General features: G+C 48.8%; 1 protein-coding gene across 7 annotated transcripts in view; it reads right to left on the bottom strand.

Annotated features, from left to right (window-relative positions):
* The window catches only part of LOC142905310 (uncharacterized), a 56411-nt gene extending 33788 nt beyond the window's left edge, over positions 1-22623 (bottom strand). Inside the window, exons 1-4 of one of the 7 annotated variants that reach the window (XM_076056226.1) lie at positions 22407-22622; positions 9584-9643; positions 5006-5103; positions 1197-1265 (exon numbers count right to left, since the gene is read on the bottom strand). In XM_076056226.1, the coding sequence (XP_075912341.1) occupies positions 1197-1265; positions 5006-5096 (160 nt within the window). In that variant the 5' untranslated portion in view covers positions 5097-5103; positions 9584-9643; positions 22407-22622. Of the gene's footprint in view, positions 1-1196; positions 1266-5005; positions 5104-9583; positions 9644-14014; positions 18093-22406 lie in introns of those variants that run through there. The other 6 variants (XM_076056227.1, XM_076056230.1, XM_076056231.1 and 3 more) reach the window with 6 other exon arrangements.
* Positions 22624-25154: the final 2531 nt, after the last annotated feature.

Raw genomic sequence — 25154 nt, 5'->3', positions numbered from 1 at the left:
AATCGGAGGAGCGAGGAGCGAGTGTGGGTGCGAGTCTATGGGGGTGTCTGCCTGAGTCTCTGTCTGTTGAACGTCTCTTGAACCATAGGTAGCCAGCCGTGGCTGACGGAGGAGCGAGGAGTGTGGGTGTGAGTCTATGGGGGGTCTGCGTGAGTCTGTGTGTGTTGAACTTCTCTTGAACCACAGGTAGCCAGCCGTGGCTGATCTGAGGTGCGAGGAGTGAGTGTGGGTGCGAGTCTATGGGGGTGTCTGCGTCAGTCTGTGTGTGTTGAACGTCTCTTGAACCATAGGTAGCCAACCGTGGCTGACGGAGGAGCGAGGAGTGTGGGTGCGAGTCTATGGGGGGGTCTGCGTGAGTCTGTGTGTGTTGAACGTCTTTTGAACCATAGGTAGCCAACCCTGGCTGATCGGAGGCGTGGGTGAAGAACAACAAACTAAACCAGCCTGTCAATCGAGACGATCTCCATCTAGATGGCAGCCCCAGCGGCCTTACAACATCGGAAGGGGGAAGAGCGTTCCAGACGGCCGCCGCAGGAGCGGCGGCCGTCTGCAAGCGCCGCGCGATGGCGACCGATGTGACGGTCGTCTTTGTCGTTCAATGGCGAGGCAAAGGCCGCCTCAACGTGCACGTTCAGGCCTCAACGTGCACGTTAGAGGCCTCAACGTGCACGTTCAGGCCTCAACGTGCACGTTCAGGCCTCAATGTGCACGTTAGAGGCCTCAACGTGCACGTTCAGGCCTCAACGTGCACGTTAGAGGCCTCAACGTGCACGTTAGCGGCCTCAACGTGCACGTGAGCGGCCTCAACGTGCACGTGAGCGGCCTCAACGTGCACGTTAGAGGCCTCAACGTGCACGTTCAGGCCGCCTCAACGTGCACGTTCAGGCCTCAATGTGCACGTTAGAGGCCTCAACGTGCACGTTAGAGGCCTCAACGTGCACGTTAGAGGCCTCAACGTGCACGTTAGAGGCCTCAACGTGCACGTTAGAGGCCTCAACGTGCACGTTAGAGGCCTCAACGTGCACGTTAGAGGCCTCAACGTGCACGTTAGAGGCCTCAACGTGCACGCGCGCGACGGCCCCGGCACGGGCGCCGTGGTGACGTCGACGCCGCGTGGTGGTGGTGAACGGCGCTTGTTTGTCCTTGTCCTTGTCGTGTGTGCGAGAGAGCGCGAGACGGGTGCCTGCCGCCCGCACCTTTCCTGCTCGCCTCACCGCGGGCGGCCTTGGAGGAGTGCACCGCGGCATTCCTTTGCTTGCGATCTGCTAAAAGTTGAACGAGGAGAGAGAGAGGGGGGGGGAGGTGAACAACAATTTACGTGCGCACGGCTTCCCGCAGACGCCTTCCGACGCGCGTGAATGTCCCCAAGCGTCTCTCTCATCGTCACGGAGATGTTGACCACCTCGCCAGGTATGCAGGAGGTCGTGGGTTTGATCCCGACCCCGACGACGCCTGCTGTGAATTTGGAGTTCGCGTCTCTGTCCCCCATGGTCGCGGTGGATTTTTCTCCTGGTCCGCCGGTTGTTGCCTCCATATAAAGCCACTTTGTTGAGTTGACATCGTTCGCGATGGCCAGGTCGCCGCTGAAAATGCGGGGACTCCTTTACTTACGAACGAATTAGGGTCCAGGTCTGTACGCCGGTCCAACTGTACTCCTGCCGATTCCAAACATGCTGTACGGCATGCACACTAAACGTGGGAAATGGCTTTAAAAGTTGCACAATCTCCTGTAGATGCCACCGATTCGTTATGGTCTTCAGATGTGGATTCCACCGATTCTTCATGTGCTGCAGATGTAGATGCCACCGATTCTTCATGTGCTGCAGATGCCACTGGTTCATCACGTTCTGCAGATGTAGATGCCACTGATTCTTCACGTTCTGCAGATGTAGATGCCACTGGTTCTTCACGTTATGCAGATGTAGATGCCACTGGTTCTTCACGTGCTGCAGATGTAGATGCCACTGGTTCTTCACGTTCTGCAGATGTAGATGCCACTGGTTCTTCACGTTCTGCAGATGTAGATGCCACTGGTTCTTCACGTTCTGCAGATGTAAAAGCCACTGGTTCTTCACATTCTGCAGATGTAGATGCCACTGGTTCTTCACGTTCTGCAGATGTAGATGCCACTGGTTCTTCACGTTCTGCAGATGTAGATGCCACTGGTTCTTCACATTCGGATGATGTAGATCCCACTGGTTCTTCACGTTTTGCAGATGTAGATGCCACTGGTTCTTCACGTTCTGCAGATGTAGATGCCACTGGTTCTTCACGTTCTGCAGATGTAGATGCCACTGGTTCTTCACGTTCTGCAGATGTAGATGCCACTGGTTCTTCACGTTCTGCAGATGTAGATGCCACTGCTTCTTCACGTTCTGCAGATGTAGATGCCACTGGTTCTTCACGTTCTGCAGATGTAGATGCCACTGGTTCTTCACGTTCTGCAGATGTAGATGCCACTGGTTCTTCACGTTCAGTAGATGGAGATGCCACTGGTTCTTCACGTTCTGCAGACGTAGATACCACTGGTTCTTCACGTTCTACAGATATAGATGCCACTGGTTCTTCACGTTCTACAGATATAGATGCCACTAGTTCTTCACGTTCTGTAGATGTAGATGCCACTGGTTCTTCACATTCTGCAGATATAGATGCCACTGGTTCTTCACGTTCTGCAGATATAGATGCCACTGGTTCTTCACGTTCTGCAGATGTAGATGCCACTGGTTCTTCACGTTCTGCAGATGTAGATGCCACTGCTTCTTCACGTTCTGCAGATGTAAAAGCCACTGGTTCTTCACACTCTGCAGATGTAGATGCCACTGGTTCTTCACGTTCTGCAGATGTAGATACCACTGGTTCTTCACGTTCTGCAGATGTAGATGCCACTGGTTCTTCACGTTCTGCAGATGTAGAAGCCATTGGTTCTTCACGTTCTGCAGATGTAGATGCCACTGGTTCTTCACGTTCTGCAGATGTAGATGCCACTGGTTCTTCACGTTCTGCAGATGTAGATACCACTGGTTCTTCACGTTCTGCAGATGTAGATGCCACTGGTTCTTCACGTTCTGCAGATGTAGATGCCACTGGTTCTTCACGTTCTGCAGATGTAGATGCCACTGGTTCTTCACGTTCTGCAGATGTAGATGCCACTGGTTCTTCACGTTCAGTAGATGGAGATGCCACTGGTTCTTCACGTTCTGCAGATGTAGATGCCACTGGTTCTTTACGTTCTGCAGATGTAGATGCCACTGGTTCTTCACGTTCTGCAGATGTAGATGCCACTGGTTCTTCACGTTCTGCAGATGTAGATGCCACTGGTTCTTCACGTTCTGCAGATGTAGATGCCACTGGTTCTTCACGTTCAGTAGATGGAGATGCCACTGGTTCTTCACGTTCTGCAGATGTAGATGCCACTGGTTCTTTACGTTCTACAGATGTAGATGCCACTGGTTCTTCACGTTCTGCAGATGTAGATGCCACTGGTTCTTCACGTTCTGTAAATGTAGATGCCACTGGTTACTCGCGTTCTGCAGATGTAAATGCCACTGGTTCTTCACGTTCTGCAGATGTAGATGCCACTGGTTCTTCACGTTCTGCAGATGTAGATTCCACTGGTTCTTCACGTTCTGCAGATGTAGAAGCCACTGGTTCTTCACGTTCTGCAGATGTAGAAGCCACTGATTCTTCACATTCTGCAGATGTAGATGCCACTGGTTCTTCACGTTCTGCAGATGTAGAAGCCACTGGTTCTTCACGTTCTACAGATGTAGATGCCACTGGTTCTTCACGTTCTGCAAATGTAGATGCCACTGGTTCTTCACGTTCAGTAGATGTAGATGCCACTGGTTCTTTACGTTCTGCAGATGTAGATGCCACTGGTTCTTCACGTTCTGCAGATGTAGATGCCACTGGTTCTTCACGTTCTGTAAATGTAGATGCCACTGGTTACTCACGTTCTGCAGATGTAAATGCCACTGGTTCTTCACGTTCTGCAGATGTAGATGCCACTGGTTCTTCACGTTCTGCAGATGTAGATGCCACTGGTTCTTCACGTTCTGCAGATGTAGAAGCCACTGGTTCTTCACGTTCTGCAGATGTAGAAGCCACTGGTTCTTCACGTTTTGCAGATGTAGAAGCCACTGGTTCTTCACGTTCTACAGATGTAGATGCCACTGGTTCTTCACGTTCTGCAAATGTAGATGCCACTGGTTCTTCACGTTCTACAGATGTAGATGCCACTGGTTCTTCACGTTCTGCAGATGTAGATGAAACTGGTTCTTCACGTTCTGCAGATGTAGAAGCCACTGGTTCTTCACGTTTTGCAGATGTAGAAGCCACTGGTTCTTCACGTTCTACAGATGTAGATGCCACTGGTTCTTCACGTTCTGCAAATGTAGATGCCACTGGTTCTTCACGTTCTACAGATGTAGATGCCACTGGTTCTTCACGTTCTGCAGATGTAGATGAAACTGGTTCTTCACGTTCTGCAGATGTAGACGCCACTGGTTCTTCACGTTCTGCAGATATAGGTGCCACTGGTTCTTCACGTTCTGCAGATGTAGACGCCACTGGTTCTTCACGTTCTGCAGATATAGGTGCCACTGGTTCTTCACGTTCTGCAGATGTAGATGCCACTGGTTCTTCACGTTATGTAGATGTTGATGTCACTGATTCTTCACGTTCTGCAGATGTAGATGCCACTGGTTCTTCACGTTCTGCAGATGCCACCACCGCCATCTATTGCACGGCGGTTGAACTTACACCTCTGGGTCCTAACAGGCAACTGGACACATACGGGACCGGTTTGTTCGTATCTCTGAAAGTTAATAAGTCGAATGTTCGTAAGTAGAGGAGTCCCTGTAGCTAAATAATAGTTATTTGACGGCATGCCACGTGGGCCCCCTGGGCCACCACATGGGGTACTATCAGAATAAAGCAGGCGGGCAGACGGTGGCGACCGCCCCTCAACCACGCGCACGGCACCACGGGAGGCCGGCCCTACCGTGGGTGTGGCCGCCCTTGCGGTGGTCCCGGCGTGCGTTGGCCGGCTGCTGCCGTGCGTCTCTCCGGCCATTGGCTGCGACCCTAGCCATGGTCTCCCTGCACGCCACACACACCCACACACACATATACACATACATACACACACATATACAAACACGCACACTCACACATACACACCCACACACACACACGCGTAACCACACATGTAACCACATGCACACACACGCGCATAGCCACATGCACACACACACACATAGCCACATGCACGCACACGCACATAGCCACATGCACACACACGCGCATAGCCACATGCACACACACGCGCATAGCCACATGCACACACACGCATAGCCACATGCACACACACGCGCATAGCCACATGCACACACACACGCGCATAGCCACATGCACACACACACGCGCATAGCCACATGCACACACACACGCATAGCCACATGCACACACACACGCATAGCCACATGCACACACACGCGCATAGCCACATGCACACACACACGCATAGCCACATGCACACACATAGCCACATGCACACACACACGCATAGCCACATGCACACACACGCATAGCCACATGCATACACACACACGCATAGCCACATGCACACACACACGCATAGCCACATGCACACACACACGCATAGCCACATGCACACACACACGCATAGCCACATGCACACACACACGCATAGTCACATGCACACACACACGCACACAGCCACATGCACACACACACAGCCACATGAACACACACATGCACATAGCCACATGCACACACACACGCATAGCCACATGCACACACACACATACATAGCCACATGCACACACACACACGCATAGCCATGCACACACACGCACATAGCCACACACGCATAGCCATGCACACACACACGCGTAGCCATGCACGCACACACACGCGTAGTCACACGCAAATTTCATATACGGTACATTAAACACTACGCACATACAACTTAAAACAATGGAAACACCTGGACGCAATAAACTTCGGTAATGTAAAAGCAATAAACATAGAGACGGTGCGATCTGGCGAAAAGTTGCTTTACGTAACATGCACACACACAGCCACATGCACACACTGCTGACATCACCCCGTGGTGCAGTCTCATTGAGATGACTGGAGTGGTGAAGCACGTCACAGTAAATACGGTAACTTTTAACGGCAGGATATTTATTTTGTGTCTATTTGTATGTTTATTAACGTCAATTTCACATAGTAAACACATTTAAAGCGCTAATAAAACACACACACACAACACCTACAAACATCTTATGCAAGAATATGCACAAATAACCCTTTTTAAATAATGACTGAGTGAATATCCGCCGTTTTTTTTTAAAATACAGCACCCCCTTTCCCCCCTAAGTCTCCAGATAATACTGGTAGGTAACGTAGTGGACTGGAAGCCCAACCGGGATTAATTCACAGGAGGCAGGCGATTTTAATTGTGTATGTCTGTGGATGTCTGTCCACGTGTATCCGGACACCCGGATATATAAAAACATCGCCACCTAGCGCCCATTTATACTGGTACTGGTAGGAAACGTAGTGGACTGGAAGCCCAACCGGGATTAATTCTCACAGGAGGCAGGGGATTAATTGTGTATGTCTGTGGATGTCTGTCCACGTGGGAGGGGTGTGGCTGGGTGGAGAGGGGAGGGGCTGGATGGGGAGGGCTGGGTGGGGAGGGGAGAGTGGGGAGGGGCTGGGTGGGGAGGGTGGGACTGGGTGGGAGGGGTGGGCCTGGGTGGGGAGGGGCTGGTCACCCCGTGGTGCCCTTATAAAACTCAACGTTTAACCTACTCACGCCGGCTTGTGCCCGCCCTCACAGTCGGGCATATTGTTGCGGAATGCACCACGTGGTGGTGCCGCCGTTGACCCTGGCCATTGACCGAGCAACCCAACGTTCCTACCGGCTCCCCCCTCCGCAGGAGAATGTGTTCGTGGATCTACTCTAGAGCTCTCTTCTCAGAAGCCCTGACATGGCCATCACAAATGAACGCAGCTCAACGAAGTGACTCATCATCATCATCATCGTCACCGTCACGTGGAGATTCGCAGCAGCAGCAACACTCTCAGGCGCGTGATGTCGATTCTCAATGCGGAGCGGAAAAACCGGAGGACCCGGAGAACAATTCACACAACCACAGGTACAGAGAGACACGCAGACGCAGGTAGTTAACATCTCTTACCCACCGTGATGGTGAGAGAGACACGCAGACCCCAAATATACAGCAGTTGTCAGGTGCCGTGATTGAACCCACGACCTCCTGTATACCAGGCGAGGTAGTTAACATCTCTTAGCCACCGTGATGGTGAGAGAGACACGCAGACCCCAAATATACAGCAGTTGTCAGGTGCCGTGATCGAACCCACGACATCCTGTATACCAGGCGAGGTAGTTAACATCTCCTAGCCACCGTGATGATGAGAGAGACGCGCAAACTCCACATATACAGCAGTTGTCAGGTGCCGTGATCGAACCCACGACCTCCTGTATACAAGGCGAGGTAGTTAACATCTCCTAGCCACCGTGATGATGAGAGAGACGCGCAAACTCTACATATACAGCAGTTGTTAGGTGCTGTGATCGAACCCACAACCTCCTGTACACCAGGCGAGGTAGTTAACATCTCCTAGCCACCGTGATGATGAGAGAGAGACACAGACCTCCTGTATACCAGTCGAGGTAGTTAACATCTCCTAGCCACCGTGATGATGATGAGAGAGACACAGACCTCCTGTAGACCAGGCGAGGTAGTTAACATCTCCTAGCCACCGTGATGATGATGAGAGACACAGACCTCCTGTATACCAGGCGAGGTAGTTAACATCTCCTAGCCACCGTGAGATGATGGAGAGAGAGACACAGACCTCCTGTAGACCAGGCGAGGTAGTTAACATCTCCTAGCCACCGTGAGATGATGGAGAGAGAGACACAGACCTCCTGTAGACCAGGCGAGGTAGTTAACATCTCATAGCCACCGTGAGATGATGGAGAGAGAGACACAGACCTCCTGTAGACCGGGTGAGGTAGTTAACATCTCATAGCCACCGTGAGATGATGGAGAGAGAGACACAGACCTCCTGTATACCAGGCGAGGTAGTTAACATCTCCTAGCCACCGTGAGATGATGGAGAGAGAGACACAGACCTCCTGTAGACCAGGCGAGGTAGTTAACATCTCCTAGCCACCGTGAGATGATGGAGAGAGAGACACAGACCTCCTGTAGACCAGGCGAGGTAGTTAACATCTCATAGCCACCGTGAGATGATGGAGAGACACAGACCTCCTGTATACCAGGCGAGGTAGTTAACATCTCAACACCAAACTCAACAAAGATCGCCCCCCCCACCCCCATATAGCCTTAACAGACTTTTGGAGAAAGTGCTGTTAGCGGAGCACCCATGAAGGCTAAACACGCACGCAAAATCTAACTGGTATTGGCCAAGACAAATCCCAAACGCTGAACACGGCCACCACTACTGCAAAAAGGAGTCTTGAAACTCGGCGAGGCTTTCCCCGGGTCCAGCGAGCGGAATAGATGTTTGGTGGTGGAGGGGGGGGGTCTTACTACGACAGAAATACTGCCGGAACATTGTCGCCCGACTTACGAATCAAATCTCATCTCACTTGCAATAAAATACTCATTGCTGCTTTTAGTGTTTAGTTTGGTGTCGCTCCCCCGCACCTCCGATTAGCCACGATCGGCGTACGTATGGTTCGAAAGAAGTTCAACATACGTACTACGCGATGCACTACTATACACTACACTATACACTACACACGACACTACGCACTACACATTACACTACACTACGCACTACACAATATACTACACATTACAATACACTAGTGTACACTACACTACTGTACACTACACACGACTAAACAATACATTATACACTACTATACACTGCACTATACACTACACACGACACTACGCACTACACATTACACAATATACTACACATTACAATACACTACTGTACACTACTGTACACTACACTACTGTACACTACACTACTGTACACTACACACGACTAAACAATACATTATACACTACTATACACTACATTATACACTACTATACACATTACAATATACACTACAATACATACACTACTGTACACTACACACTACTAAACAAAACACTACACTACTATACACTACACTATACACTACGCACTACACATTACACTATATACTACACATTACAATACACTACTGTACACTACTGTACACTACACACGACTATACACTACATTATACACTACTATACACATTACAATATACACTACAATACATACACTACTGTACACTACACATACTAAACAAAACACTACACTACTATGCACTACACTACGATACCAAATGAAAACTAGTTTCTTTCTAACTGCTTTTTGTGTCTTCTTGGGTTCTTTCGGTAAAGTCACCACCACGTAGAATGAGAATAAAAACAATAAAATAACACGATGAAATTCTCACGACGTTTCGGCCACAACGCAAAGCGGCCGTCTTCAGGTGAAAGGAACAGACCTGTCGGGACGACAGAGCTTCGTTTCCTTCACCACAGCGCCTCCTATTAGCCACGGTCGGCTACGTACGACGGTGGGAAAGACATTCAACACACACACACAAACACACACTTGGGTATAACATCGGCAGCTAAGGGTGGTCGTTCAATAGCTCTGCGGCGTTGATACACCGACAATGAAAGCTGCGTTCAACTCCATTACGATTCATAATTGATGTTTGCGTCGGGGCCATGTTCACGCCCCGACTAAGCCTGTGTCGTTCATACCCTCCACCACCTGACACGGACCGTACAACGTCCGTTTAATATTGCGGGCGTCCCGGTGGCTAGGAGATGTTAACTACCTCGCATGGTGTACAGGAGGTCTGTGTCTCTCTCTCATCATCATCAACACGGTGGCTATGAGATGTTGACTACCTCGCCTGGTCTACAGGAGGTCTGTGTCTCTCTCATCATCATCATCACGGTGGCTAGGAGATGTTAACTACCTCGCCTGGTGTACATGAGGTCTGTGTCTCTCTCTCATCATCATGGTGGCTATGAGATGTTAACTACCTCGCCTGGTGTACAGGAGGTCGTAGGTTCCATCCCGACCCTGACGCCTGCTGCTGTATATTTGTGGAGTTTGCGTATCTCTCTCATCATCATCACCACGGTGGCTAGATGTTAACTACCTCGCCTGGTGTACAGGAGGTCTGTGTCTCTCTCTCTCATCATCATCACGGTGGCTAGGAGATGTTAACTACCTCGCCTGGTTTACAGGAGGTCGTGGGTTCCATCCCAACCCTGATGCCTGTTGTATATTTGGAGTTTGCGTCTCTCTATTTCGCCGTGATCGCGTGGATTTTTCTCTGGATCCTTCGGTTATTCCCCTCCTCGTTTAGAATCAACAGCACGCGTTCAGAGTCTTTGGAAGCTGCTATAAATGTATACGTGATCGTGATAAGCCACTCCGTTGATCAGTATGTATCTGTATGCATCTCTGATAGGTAGCTATGCATCTCTATGGGTCTCTTTGCACATATGTGTATCTATGGGTGTCTGTGTATCTATGGGTGTCTATGTGTCTCTTTGCACATGTGTATCTATGGGTGTCTGTGTATCTATGGGTGTCTATGTGTCTCTGTGGGTGTCTATGCGTCTCTGTGGGTGTCTATGCGTCTCTGTGGGTGTCTATGTGTCTCTGTGGGTGTCTATGTGTCTCTGTGGGTGTCTGTGTATCTATGGGTGTCTATGTGTCTCTGTGGGTGTCTATGCGTCTCTGTGGGTGTCTATGCGTCTCTGTGGGTGTCTATGTGTCTCTGTGGGTGTCTATGTGTCTCTGTGGGTGTCTATGTGTCTCTGTGGGTGTCTATGTGTCTCTGTGGGTGTCTGTGTATCTATGGGTGTCTGTGTATCTATGGGTGTCTATGTGTCTCTGTGGGTGTCTATGTGTCTCTATGAGTATCTATGTGTCTCTGTGGGTGTCTATGTGTCTCTGTGGGTGTCTGTGTATCTATGGGTGTCTATGTGTCTCTGTGGGTGTCTATGTGTCTCTGTGGGTGTCTATGTGTCTCTGTGGGTGTCTATGTATCTCTGTGGGTGTCTATGTGTCTCTGTGGGTGTCTGTGTCTCTGTGGGTGTCTATGCGTCTCTGTGGGTGTCTATGTGTCTCTGTGGGTGTCTGTGTATCTATGGGTGTCTATGTGTCTCTGTGGGTGTCTATGTGTCTCTATGGGTATCTATGTGTCTCTGTGGGTGTCTATGTGTCTCTGTGGGTGTCTATGCGTCTCTGTGGGTGTCTATGTGTCTCTGTGGGTCTCTATGTGTCTCTGTGGGTGTCTATGTGTCTCTGTGGGTGTCTATGTGTCTCTGTGGGTGTCTATGTGTCTCTGTGGGTGTCTATGTGTCTCTGTGGGTGTCTATGTGTCTCTATGTGTCTCTATGGGTGTCTATGCGTCTCTGTGGGTGTCTATGTGTCTCTATGGGTGTCTATGCGTCTCTGTGGGTGTCTATGTGTCTCTGTGTATCTCTATGGGTGTCTATGTGTCTCTATTGGTGTCTATGTATCTCTATGGGTGTCTATGTGTCTCTATTGGTGTCTACGTATCTCTATTCGTGTCTATGTATCTCTATGGGTGTCTATAGGTTTCTAATGGGTGTCTATGTGTCTCTATTAGTGTCTATGTATCTCTATGGGTGTCTATGTGTCTCTATTGGTGTCTATGTATCTCTGTGGGTGTCTATGTGTCTCTATTGGTGTCTATGTATCTCTATGGGTGTCTATGTATCTCTATGGGTGTCTATGTGTCTCTATTGGTGTCTATGTATCTCTGTGGGTGTCTATGTGTCTCTATTGGTGTCTATGTATCTCTATGGGTGTCTATAGGTTTCTATGGGTGTATATGTATCTCTATGGGTGTCTATGTGTCTCTATTGGTGTCTATGTATCTCTATGGGTGTCTATAGGTTTCTATGGGTGTCTATGTGTCTCTATCGGTGTCTATGTATCTCTATTGGTGTCTACGTATCTCAATTGGTGTCTATGTGTCTCTATTGGTGTCTATGTGTCTCTATTGGTGTCTATGTATCTCTATTGGTGTCTATGTGTCTCTATTGGTGTCTATGTATCTCTATGGGTCTCTATGTATCTCTATGTGTCTCTATGTATCTCTATGGGTGTCTATGTGTCTCTATGGGTGTCTATGTGTCTCTCTTGGTGTCTATGTATCTCTATGGGTGTCTATGTGTCTCTATTGGTGTCTATGTATCTCTATGGGTGTCTATGTGTCTCTATGGGTGTCTATGTGTCTCTCTTGGTGTCTATGCATCTCTATGGGTGTCTATGTGTCCCTATTGGTGTCTATGTATCTCTATGGGTGTCTATGTATCTCTGTGTGTCTGTGTCTCTATGGGTGTCTATGCGTCTCTGTGGGTGTCTATGTGTCTCTGTGTATCTCTATGGGTGTCTGTGTCTCTATTGGTGTCTATGTATCTCTATGGGTGTCTATGTGTCTCTATTGGTGTCTATGTATCTCTATGGGTGTCTATGGGTGTCTATGTATCACTATGGGTCTCTATGTATCTCTATGGGTGTCTATGTATCTCTATGGATGTCTATGTGTCTCTATGCATTCAGAGTCTTTGCCTGCTGCTATACATTATTGCCACACGATGATGAGTATGATGAGTATGATGATTATGATTAAGATTATGAGTATGATGATTATGATGAGTATGATGATATGATGATGAGTATGATGATATGATGATGAGTATGATGAGTCTGATTATGATGAGTATGACGATGATTATGATGAGTATGACGATGATTATGAAGAGTATGATGATGAGTATGATGATTAAGATGAGTATGATGATTATGATGATGAGTATGATGATGATCAGTATGATGATCATGAGTATGATGATGAGTATGATGATGATGAGTATGATGATGAGTATGATGATGAGTAAGATGAGTATGATGATGAGTATGATGATTATGATGACGAGTATGATGATGAGTATGATTATGATCATGTTATAAGCCATTTGGTTCAGCTGCTATCATTCGTGATCGCCAGGCCGCTTGTTAAAAACAATCAAAATTGCAGCTGCTAAAAATTACAAACATTTAGCTACGGCCTCACCATTTCATCTTAAGCGCCACAAATCGCCACATTCGCCGGCAGTAATTCACCGAGCGAGACACGAACAAGTTTTAATCATCGTTTAGAAACGCACAGAAGTACAATAACGTCCTCGTGTATAATAATAAAATAAATTATGCTAAATTGTGGTGTATGGCAGCGCGCGCTCACGATTACTTTTACACACCCCCCCCCCTTATTAAACAATAACATTACACACACACACGGCCTAACACCGCAACAAGCGACAACGTTGAGTCGTCGTCCACTATAAAACGTTTTAAAGTTAATTAAGTTGTTATAATTCGCTAAACGTGAGGGAAGTTTCACAGCGGCCTAGAGGGCCTCAGGCTAAAGGCCTAGGCCGAGGCGCGCCCCGTCTCTCTCCCCCCTCAGCGACACGAATTTAAATACCTCAACATTTTTGTTTAAATTATTAATGGTTTTTTAAATAAAAAAAATAAACCCCCGTCTCTTGTCGCCCGATAATACTTGCAAAAGTTTTGTTATCGGCAAGCAAGTTCGTGTAGGTTTGTCTACAAGAACGTGAGGCAGATATTTCAAAGTCCCGCGGAACTTAAATCAGTTTTTTTTGTTGTTGAGGTTTTAATTCTCGCTTTGTAACAGAATCGCCGCCGTTAATTTACTTTCCTTTCTCTCTCTTCAAACGCCGCTGCTGCTGCTAGAAATCGTTTACACACACGTACAGACAAACACACGGCAGAGCGGCGACAACTTTTAAAGCAACTTTAACTTTTTTTTAAAAAAATGTGTTTTTTTGTAAATTAAATCGCCACAAACCTCGTTTGAGTCGGAATCCCCTCACGCCAGCATCCGCAGGGAGGCGCCGCGCTAAATCATTAATTATTTAAGATTTATAAACTAAAACATTAAACCCCCTTTACAGAACGTCTACAACCAACCACCACCACAACAACAATAATATCGAGAAGCAACGATCTTAAACAAAACGTCTACAACCAACCAACCACCACCACAACAACAACAATAATAACAATAATAATATCGAGAAGCAACGATGTTAATAACGGGCCTACGAGTTCAGTTCGCGGCTTCGCCGTGCCGAGAAGCCGACATTTGGACGGTCGAACGGAACGGATGTCCTTGGTCCGGCCATGGGAATGTGGAATGTCCACCGCTGACTCAAGTTGAGACCGTGTACGCACACGGAGACCGTGTCTAGAAGCCGACATTTGGGCGGTCGAACGGAACGGATGTCCTTGGTCCGGCCATGGGAATGTGGAATGTCCACCACTAACTCAAGTTGAGGCCGTTGTAAGCACACGAAACTGTCTAGAAGCCGACATTTGGGCGGTCGAACGGAACGGATGTCCTTGGTCCGGCCCTGGGAATGTGGAATGTCCACCGCTGACTCAAGTTGAGGCCGTGCCGAGTTGCCGGCATTGGGCGGTCTAACGGAATGGATGCTCTTAGTCCGGCCATGGGAATGTGGAATTGCCACCACTCGCTTAAGTTGGGCTCAGTTCCACGCTTATTTGATGTACGGCATACATAGTCCTGTTTACATCAGCTATCCATAATGTGGCTGTTGCCTGATGAAGCTGGTTGTAATTACTGGCGAAACGTCGAAACTCAGATTGTAAATGTTGTGGCTTGGCTCTCCAACACACCGGTTAGTGCTGTACTAGTACACTACACTATATACTACACTATACACTACTAGACACTACACTATACACTACACTATATACTACACTATACACTAATATACACTACACTATACACTACACTATACACTACTACACACTACACTACTACACACTACACACTATATACTACACTATACACTACTACACACTACACTACTATACACTACACTATACACTACACTACTACACTATACACTACTATACACTATACTACTATACACTACACGACTACACACTACACTACTACACACTACACTGCTATACACTACACTACTATACACTACTAAACACTACACTACTATACACTACACTGCTATACACTACTACACACTACACTATACACTACACTATATACTAGTGCTGTACTAGTGGCGAATTGGCCACGTTCTGTTTACGTGACAAACCCTTACTAGTTGGCTGTGTCGGGTGGTGGCGGGTTCTAACGACACAACATCTATATACTTACGTGATCTAACCCAAACAAAACCAACTCTATGATGGATGACATTGGTCTCGAAAGCCTGCTACGGTGTTAAACTACATTGTCTATACCATGCGTGGAGCACAACTGGCACAGCACGCTTCCTATAAACTAAATTATAAACTATTTATATTGTCACCAGGTAAGAGCCCAATGAGCTTCTGTGTCGCTCTTTCTTTCAGAAGCGGCCCGGCCATCACCAACGATCGTGGGCTCATCATCATCATCATCACCACCACCACCACCACGTCGATATTCATAGCAGCAGACAAATACACTCTCAACGCGCGGTCATGTCGATACTAAGTAAATGTGGAGGGGAGAAAGCGGACGGCCCCGGAGGAAAATCGGGGAGAGAGACGCGCAGACTCCAAATATACAGCAGGCGACCTCCTGTACACCTGGCGAGGTAGTCAACATCTCATAGCCACCGTGATGATGATGATGATGGAGAGACACAGAACTCCTGTAGACCAGGCGAGGTAGTTAACATCTCATAGCCACCGTGGTGATGATGATGAGAGAGAGACACAGACCTCCTGTATACTAGGCGAGGTAGTCAACATCTCATAGCCACCGTGATGATGATGATGATGGAGAGACACAGACCTCCTGTAGACTAGGCGAGGTAGTTAACATCTGATAGCCACTGTGATGATGATGAGAGAGAGACGCGCAGACTCCAAATATACAGCAGGCGACCTCCTGTACACCAGGCGAGGTAGTCAACATCTCCTAGCCACCGTGATGATGATGGAGAGACACAGACCTCCTGTGGACCAGGCGATGTAGTTAACATCTCATAGCCACAGTGATGATGATGATGAGAGAGACACAGACCTCCTGTATACCAGGCGAGGTAGTTAACATCTCATAGCCACCGTGATGATGATGGAGAGACACAGACCTCCTGTAGACCAGGCGATGTAGTTAACATCTCATAGCCACCGTGATGATGATGATGGAGAGACACAGACCTCCTGTAGACCAGGCGAGGTAGTTAACATCTCATAGCCACCGTGATGATGATGATGGAGAGACACAGACCTCCTGTAGACCTGGCGATGTAGTTAACATCTCATAGCCACTGTGATGGTGATGAGAGACACAGACCTCCTGTAGACCAGGCGAGGTAGTCAACATCTCATAGCCACCGTGATGATGATGATGAGAGAGAGACACAGACCTCCTGTAGACCAAGCGAGGTAGTCAACATCTCATAGCCACCGTGATGATGATGAGAGAGACACAGACCTCCTGTATACCAGGCGATGTAGTTAACATCTCATAGCCACTGTGAGGAAGGACAACAAACTAAACCCAAAAGCACTTCTCAAGAAATGAGTTTTAAATTGAGTATCGTAGTCCACTGTATGCTGTGTAGTGTAAAGTAGTGTATAGTAGTGTGTAGTGTAGTGTATTGTGTATAGTCGTGTATAGTGTAGTGTATAGTAGTGTAGTGTATAGTAGTGGTGTATAGTAGCGTAGTGTATAGTAGCGTAGTGTATAGTAGCGTGGTGTATAGTAGCGTAGTGTATAGTAGCGTAGTGTATAGTAGCGTAGTGTATAGTAGCGTAGTGTATAGTAGTGGTGTATAGTAGCGTAGTGTATAGTAGCGTGGTGTATAGTAGCGTAGTGTATAGTAGCGTAGTGTATAGTGTAGTGTATAGTAGCGTAGTGTATAGTGTAGTGTATAGTAGCGTAGTGTATAGTGTAGTGTATAGTAGCGTAGTGTATAGTAGCATAGTGTATAGTAGCGTAGTATATAGTGTAGTGTATAGTAGCGTAGTGTATAGTAGCGTAGTATATAGTGTAGTGTATAGTAGCATAGTGTATAGTAGCGTAGTGTATAGTAGCGTAGTGTATAGTAGCGTAGTGTATAGTAGCGTGGTGTATAGTAGCGTAGTATATAGTGTAGTGTATAGTAGTGTAGTGTATAGTAGTGTAGTGTATAGTAGCATAGTGTATAGTAGCGTAGTGTATAGTAGCATAGTGTATAGTAGCGTAGTGTATAGTAGTGTAGTGTATAGTAGCGTAGTGTATAGTAGCGTAGTGTACTAGTACAGCACACCGGCGTGTTGGAGAGCCAAGCCACAACATTTACAATCCGAGTACGACGCTTTGCCAGTAATTACAACCAGCTTCATCAGGCGACAGCCAGATTTGTGGAGTAGTCTTACTGTTTGCGATCCCTTTGAACGCGTCCTTACCGGCTATTGTGTTGACCCAAAAACCCCTACTACAGATGACATCGGTCGCGAAAGCCTACGCGTTTAAACTGTAGTGAATTACGAACGTCTGGTTCAACTTCTTTCGCACCATACGCAGCCACCCGTGGTAATCTGATGTGCGTGGGTTTGGGGAAGGACAGGAAACTGAGCACAACGAGAAGCAGCTCTAAAGAAATTAGTTTGACAGTCAGGGGCGGGCAACCTTTTTTTTTTTCCCCCAAGGGGCCACGTGGATATTTATGACATCATTCGCAAGGCCATACTAAATTATCAGCTTAAAAAAATTAGCCCGTTCTTGAATTTCGAGTCCCGCCTGCAAGTTGCCTTGGCAGGGGACAGACCAAATGATTTCGCGGGCCCTTACACAGCCCGCGGGTCGGACGTTCCGCACCACATCTATTCCAGACGATGATTTAAAAGTAGTACAGAAAAGGGGCCGTCCATAAATGACGTCACGTGATTTTGGACGATTTTTTTACCCCCACCCCCCCCCCCCCCCAGAGAGAAATTAAAACATGCTTCAAATCGCTTTAAACTATTTGTCATTGTAGCGCGCGTTTAGTGTGGCGCTGCACTCTGACGTTGTAGGAGAAAACATTTATCGAAAAGTCTATTTGATTAAGTAGAACGTGTTGTCCGTATTTACTTATAAAGCTGCTCATTTTGATGTGACGTCACATTTCTCAAACACCACCCCCCACCGCCACGTCACACATCGTCACAAATGTCATTTATGAACGGCCCCATAGCTCCCGGTGGCATCCCATCCTAACATCGGGAAGGGGAAGAGCGTTCCAGACGGCCGCAGAAGCAGCGGCAGTCTGAGCTCCGCGTGATGCCTCACCACCAGGGTGACCGGGCTGGGCTGGGGGAGCGTCTGCCTCGTGGTTTTTGCCGAGGGGGTTTCACGATAACGAGAAAACCCTCGGCCGCCCCGGTAAACACCGCGGGTGCGTTAGGCGTTGACGATACCACGTTTGCCGCCTTGCCGCAAGGGCTGACGTTATTAAACGTCGCCGGGACGTTATTCAAAAATTTCGACAATTGCAACGCGAACACCATTTGGTAAATGTTGTCGCGCCTCGGATCATCGCGGTTGGCTGTAAGTTCCGTGTGAGAAAGACGTTCAACGTACGTACACACCGCACTATACATTACATGCTACACTACACTATAAACTACACACGACACCATACACGATTATACACTACTACTATACACTGCCATACACTACACTACTATACACTACACACTACACCATACGCGATTACACACTACTAAACACTACCATACACTATACACTACACACACTAAACACTACCATACACTATACACTACACACACTAAACACTACTATACACTACACTACCATACACTACACTACTATACACTACCATAAACTATACACTACCATACACTATACACTACACTACTATACACTACCATTATGGTAGTGTATAGTAGTGTAGTGTATGGTAGTACCATACACGACACTACTATACACTACACACTACACCATACGCGATAACACACTACTAAACACTACCATACACTATACACTACACACACTAAACACTACTATACACTACACTACCATACACTATACACTACACTACCATACACTATACACTACACTACCATACACTACACTACCATACACTACACTACCATACACTATACACTACCATACACTACACACTACACTACCATACACTACTATACACTACACTACCATACACTATACACTACACTACCATACACTACTATACACTACACTACCATACACTACACTACCATACACTACACACTACACTACTATACACTACCATTATGGTAGTGTATAGTAGTGTAGTGTATGGTAGTGTACCATACGCTACACTACCATACACTACACACACCACACTAGATTTAAAACTAATATCTTTAGAGCTGCTTGTTGGATCCAGTGTGTTGTCCTCCCCTAACGTACGGCGCGAAAGAAGTCCAACCCACACCCACTGCAACAGGACGAATCCCAATCGTCTTTAAACCAACACCGCCTCCTGCTGACCAGGGTCACCCTGGCGAACTAACACAACTCAAAACTCGTTGGCCCCATCGGTAAACTCACGTTGGTATAGAAAAATAATAAAAAAAACAAATACAAATCACGACGTTTCTATTTCAAACGCCATCGGGTAGGAAAAACCCCACAGCAAGAAATATTTTTATTTCTTCCCCGCCGATGATCAATTGTGTAGCAATCGAAACGTCGTCATTTAACCGATTTTATTTCACATACCCACGTGACTTTGCCGAAATAACCAAGGGGCATCGATCCCCTGCAGTAGTCACGAAAAATCTTAAAATCTATGAAAACCACTGACGACGATGTGCCGCTAACAACTCCACCACCACCACCCACCGCCACCCTAACACGAGTCCGGTAAGGAGGAACACGAAGTGCCCACCCAATAAGCCGGAGGAGATCGATTCACCAGCTCACGGGCACAGCGGAAGCGCTGTGTGTGGCTCTTCATGTCTTAAAACCTGACGATACGCCGGGTATATAAAAAAAAATGATATCAGCTCACCACGCAGGAATGAACCGGCATCGGCTAAAAAGAAAAGTCTTTGAACGCGTGCTGATGTCCATTCTAAACGTGGAGGGGGAAAAACCCCGGAGCAAAATCCACGTTTCGACTGCGGTGAGAGAGACACTGCAAACTCCAAATATACAGCAGCAGCAGCAGGCGTCAGGGTCTGGATCGAACCCCACGACCTCCTGTATACCAGGCGAGGTAGTTAACATCTCCTAGCCACCGTGATGATGAGAGAGAGACACAGAACTCCTGTATACCAGGCGAGGTAGTCAACATCTCATAGCCACTGTGATGATGATGATGAGAGAGAGACACAGACCTCCTGTAGACCAGTCGAGGTAGTTAACATCTCATAGCCACTGTGATGATGATGATGAGAGAGAGACACAGACCTCCTGTATACCAGGCGAGGTAGTTAACATCTCATAGCCACCGTGATGATGAGAGAGACACAGAACTACTGTAGACCAGGCGAGGTAGTCAACATCTCATAGCCACCGTGATGATGATGAGAGACACAGACCTCCTGTATACCAGGCGAGGTAGTTAACATCTCATAGCCACTGTGATGATGAGAGAGAGACACAGACCTCCTGTAGACCTGGCGAGGTAGTTAACATCTCATAGCCACCGTGATGATGATGATGAGAGAGAGACACAGACCTCCTGTAGACCAGGCGAGGTAGTTAACATCTCATAGCCACCGTGATGAGAGACACAGACCTCCTGTATACCAGGCAAGGTAGTCAACATCTCATAGCCACCGTGATGATGATGAGACACAGACCCCCTGTAGGCCAGGCGAGGTAGTCAACATCTCATAGCCACTGTGATGATGATGATGAGAGAGACACAGACCTCCTGTAGACCAGGCGAGGTAGTTAACATCTCATAGCCACCGTGATGGTGATGAGAGACACAGACCTCCTGTATACCAGGCGAGGTAGTCAACATCTCATAGCCACCGTGATGATGATGAGAGAGACACAGACCTCCTGTACACCAGGCGAGGTAGTCAACATCTCATATCCACCGTGATGACGATGATGATGATGAGAGACAGACATCCTGTATACCAGGCGAGGTAGTCAACATCTCCTAGCCACCGTGATGATGAGAGAGACAGACACAGACCTCCTGTAGACCTGGCGAGATAGTTAACATCTCATAGCCACCGTGATGATGATGAGAGAGACAGACACAGACCTCCTGTAGACCTGGCGAGGTAGTTAACATCTCATAGCCACTGTGATGATGATGAGAGAGACAGACACAGACCTCCTGTAGACCTGGCGAGGTAGTTAACATCTCATAGCCACCGTGATGATGAGAGAGAGACACAGACCTCCTGTAGACCAGGCGAGGTAGTTAACATCTCATAGCCACCGTGATGATGAGAGACACAGACCTCCTGTAGACCAGGCGAGGTAGTCAACATCTCATAGCCACCGTGATGATGATGATGACGAGACACAGACCTCCTGTATACCAGGCGAGGTAGTTAACATCTCATAGCCACCGTGATGATGATGACGAGACACACAGACCTCCTGTATACCAGGCGAGGTAGTCAACATCTCATAGCCACCGTGATGATGATGAGAGACAGACATCCTGTATACCAGGCGAGGTAGTCAACATCTAGCCACCGTGATGATGAGAGAGACAGACACAGACCTCCTGTATACCTAGCGAGGTAGTTAACATCTCATAGCCACCGTGATGATGAGAGAGAGACACAGACCTCCTGTAGACCAGGCGAGGTAGTTAACATCTCATAGCCACCGTGATGATGAGAGACACAGACCTCCTGTAGACCAGGCGAGGTAGTCAACATCTCCTAGCCACTGTGATGATGATGATGAGAGATACACAGACCTCCTGTAGACCAGGCGAGGTAGTTAACATCTCCTAGCCACTGTGATGATGATGAGAGACACAGACCTCCTGTATACCGGGCGAGGTAGTCAACATCTCATAGCCACCGTGATGATGATGAGAGACACAGACCTCCTGTAGACCACGAGGCGAGGTGGTTATCGGGTGGTGGCGGGTTTAACGACACATCATTGAGTCGCAATGCCCTTATTACAACACGTTTAGCTTAAGGCGCAATGTCGCTGGCAACTCCGCACACGAGCGTGGCCCTCTTAGTCGCCACCGTCAACTTTAACGCCACAGCACTGCGGACGGCAGCTTCGTACGTACCGAGACGCAGCGAATGTGGACGTCAAACTCCCGCTCGCACGTCACCCTGAGGGTTGTTGTGTGTGTGTGAGTCAGGGTGTTGTGTGTGAGTGTGTGCGTGTACTGTACTCGTACAGTAGTAGTAGGGGGGGTTAATAAATAAATAACTCCGCACACCCCCCACCGCTGGGCGCGCGCGCGCGACTCCCGGAAGTGGCTCCTGAGCGTCCGCTTCACGCAATATGTCCGACGCGGGGGGGCGGGGCTAGATAGGATGGGCGGGGCTAGAGTGTGGTAAGCGGGGGGGGGGGCTGTGGTTGGGGCAAGGGGCGTCGCGAGAGTTGGGTAGGCGGGGCTAAAATCGAGGGGGGGGGGGTGGAGTGCGAGCGTCACGATTGGACATTGACTGAGAGTAAGCGGGGCTTTCGAGTGGGGTAGGCGGGGCTAGGGTGGGGGGAGGAGGAGGGCGTATCAATTGGACATCGACGAAGTAGGCGGGGCTGTTAATGAGGCGGGAGGGGGCGTTGCTAGAGTTTTGGGTAGGCGGGACTAGAGTGGGGAAGAGGGCGTCGCGATTGGACATCTACGGAGTTAGGCGGGGCTTGTAAGGAGGGGGGAGGGGCTAAGTGGAATGTGTGGGGCGGGGCTAATTGGAATGTGTGGGGCGGGGCTTAGGGTACGGACTCGAGGGTCTGGAGCGGGGCTTGAATAATCAGAATCAGAATATTTATATACTGTACTATGCACGGTACTGGAGGAATCCGATGAGCTGCGAAGCTCTTAGGGAGGCAGTTCCACAGAACATGACCAACTATCAGAGGCGGTGGCTATTGGAACATAGAGGGTGGGGTTTGAATAAGATTAGGGAGAGGGGAGCGTCGCTATTGGTCGAGACCACCAGTGGGCGGGTCTCAATGGGCGGGGCTAAATTAGGGAGGCGGGGCTAGAGTAAGGGAACGAATAGAAGGCGGGGCTAGGGGGAGTGGGCTTGCTGTAGGGGGCGGGGTTTTAATACGATTCGGGTGAGGGGGAGCGTCGCTATTGGACGGAACTTTGAATGGGCCGGGATTGTAGGGGCGGGGCTAGAGTAAGGGAACGAATAGAAGGCGGGGCTAGGGAGAGTGGGCTGTAGGGGGCGGGGTTTAAATACGAGTCGGGTAGGGGGAGCGTCGCTATTGGACGGGACTTTGAGTGGGCCGGGATTGTTGGGGCGGGGCTAGAGTCAGGGTAAGGATAGAAGGCGGGGCTAGGGGGAGTGGGGCTGCTGCAGGGGGCGGGGTTTGAGTACGATTCGGGTGAGGGGGAGCGTCGCTATTGGACGAGCCGGGATTGAAGGGGCGGGGCTAGAGTAAGATTAGGGCGGGGCTGTGTCCCCGATTGGGATGATTTTTTGATGATTTGGCTGCTATAAATTAACCTTAACGGATGGACCCCCGGGGGTCCCGAATAAACGGAAGTCAAAATCGGAATTAAAACTTTGATTAGCGCATCGTGTAGAGCTCGCGGAGAGGAACAGATTGCCGTGTCGCTCGCCTTCAGCAGACGTAAAATGACGTTGCCATAAGGTTAATGAATGTTCAAATGGTGGGACCACTTTGCTGAGCTTGTCATTTGGGATTGCCAGGTCGGCTTCTGAAAAATAGGGAATGAATAAAAACATAATAAACAAAACTGTAGTAAGTGGGCTTTGCCTGGGTAGGATGGTGGATGGTAGTGTCGTGTTTGTGTGATTTTGTTAACCTTGCTGTCACGATACTATTTTGTTCTTTCGGTAAAGTCTTCTTGGGTATAAAATAAAATAAATCACGACGTTTCGGGCGCAACACAATCGTCCGAAACGTCGTGATTTTTTTTTCCCATCTACGTGACCCAAACAGTACAAATACAATATTCAGTTGCTGTACTGAGAAGGGCCATTGGTCCGAAACGTCGTCTGTTATATATTTTCCCTTCCAAGGCCACAACACACACACTCAGTGATGGTGGTGGTGGTGGTATTGACGATTGTTGTTGTTGTTGTTGCGGCACCACCACCAACGGAATCAGCAGCAGCATCGTCGTCGGGAGAGTGGGGGAGGGGTGGAGAGGGGCGGGGCAGTGGGGGGAGGGGCGGGGGTGAGTGGGGGGAGGGGCGGGCCGAGGGGCGGGGCTAGTGGGGGGGAGGGGCGTGGTGAATGGGGAGATGGGCGGGGCAGTGGGGGAGGGGCGGGGGTGTGTGGGGGGAGAGGCGGGCCGAGGGGCGGGGCTAGTGGGGGGAGGGGCGTGGTGAATGGGGAGAGGGGCGGGGCAGTAGGGGAAGGGCAGGGGTGTGTGGGGGAGGGGCGGGGATAGTGGGGGAAGGGGCGTGGTGAATGGGGAGAGGGGCGGGAGGAGTGAGGGGGGGGCTACAGCGGGCACTGCGCATGCGCGCGCGGCCGACATTTTAAAAGCGTGTGGGGCAACCCGGCGACATCACGTGGTGCTGCTCATAGAAGTTTTAGATTTCACTTATTGGGTTAAGCCCTGTGAGCCACGAGGCTCTTAGGGGCCGTCCATAAATGACGTCACGCACCTAGGGGAGGGGGGGGGTCAGACATTTGTGACGATGTGTGACGAGGAGGGGGGGGTTGAGAAATGTGACGTCACATCAAAATGCGCAACTTTACATAAATATTGACAACACGTTCTTACTTTTAAGCGATTTGAAGCATTTTTTGGGGGGGGGGGAGGGCAGAGCTTACTGACGTCATTTGAGGGGGGGGTCTGACTCTTTGTGACGTCGTGTGACGA

This window comes from Petromyzon marinus, chromosome 74, assembly GCF_048934315.1.
Source record: "Petromyzon marinus isolate PM22_M1 ecotype Great Lakes invasive population chromosome 74, UKy_Petmar_22M1.pri1.0, whole genome shotgun sequence".
Taxonomy (NCBI): Eukaryota; Metazoa; Chordata; class Hyperoartia; order Petromyzontiformes; family Petromyzontidae; genus Petromyzon; species Petromyzon marinus.
This window is presented reverse-complemented; position numbering and strand designations above follow the sequence as displayed.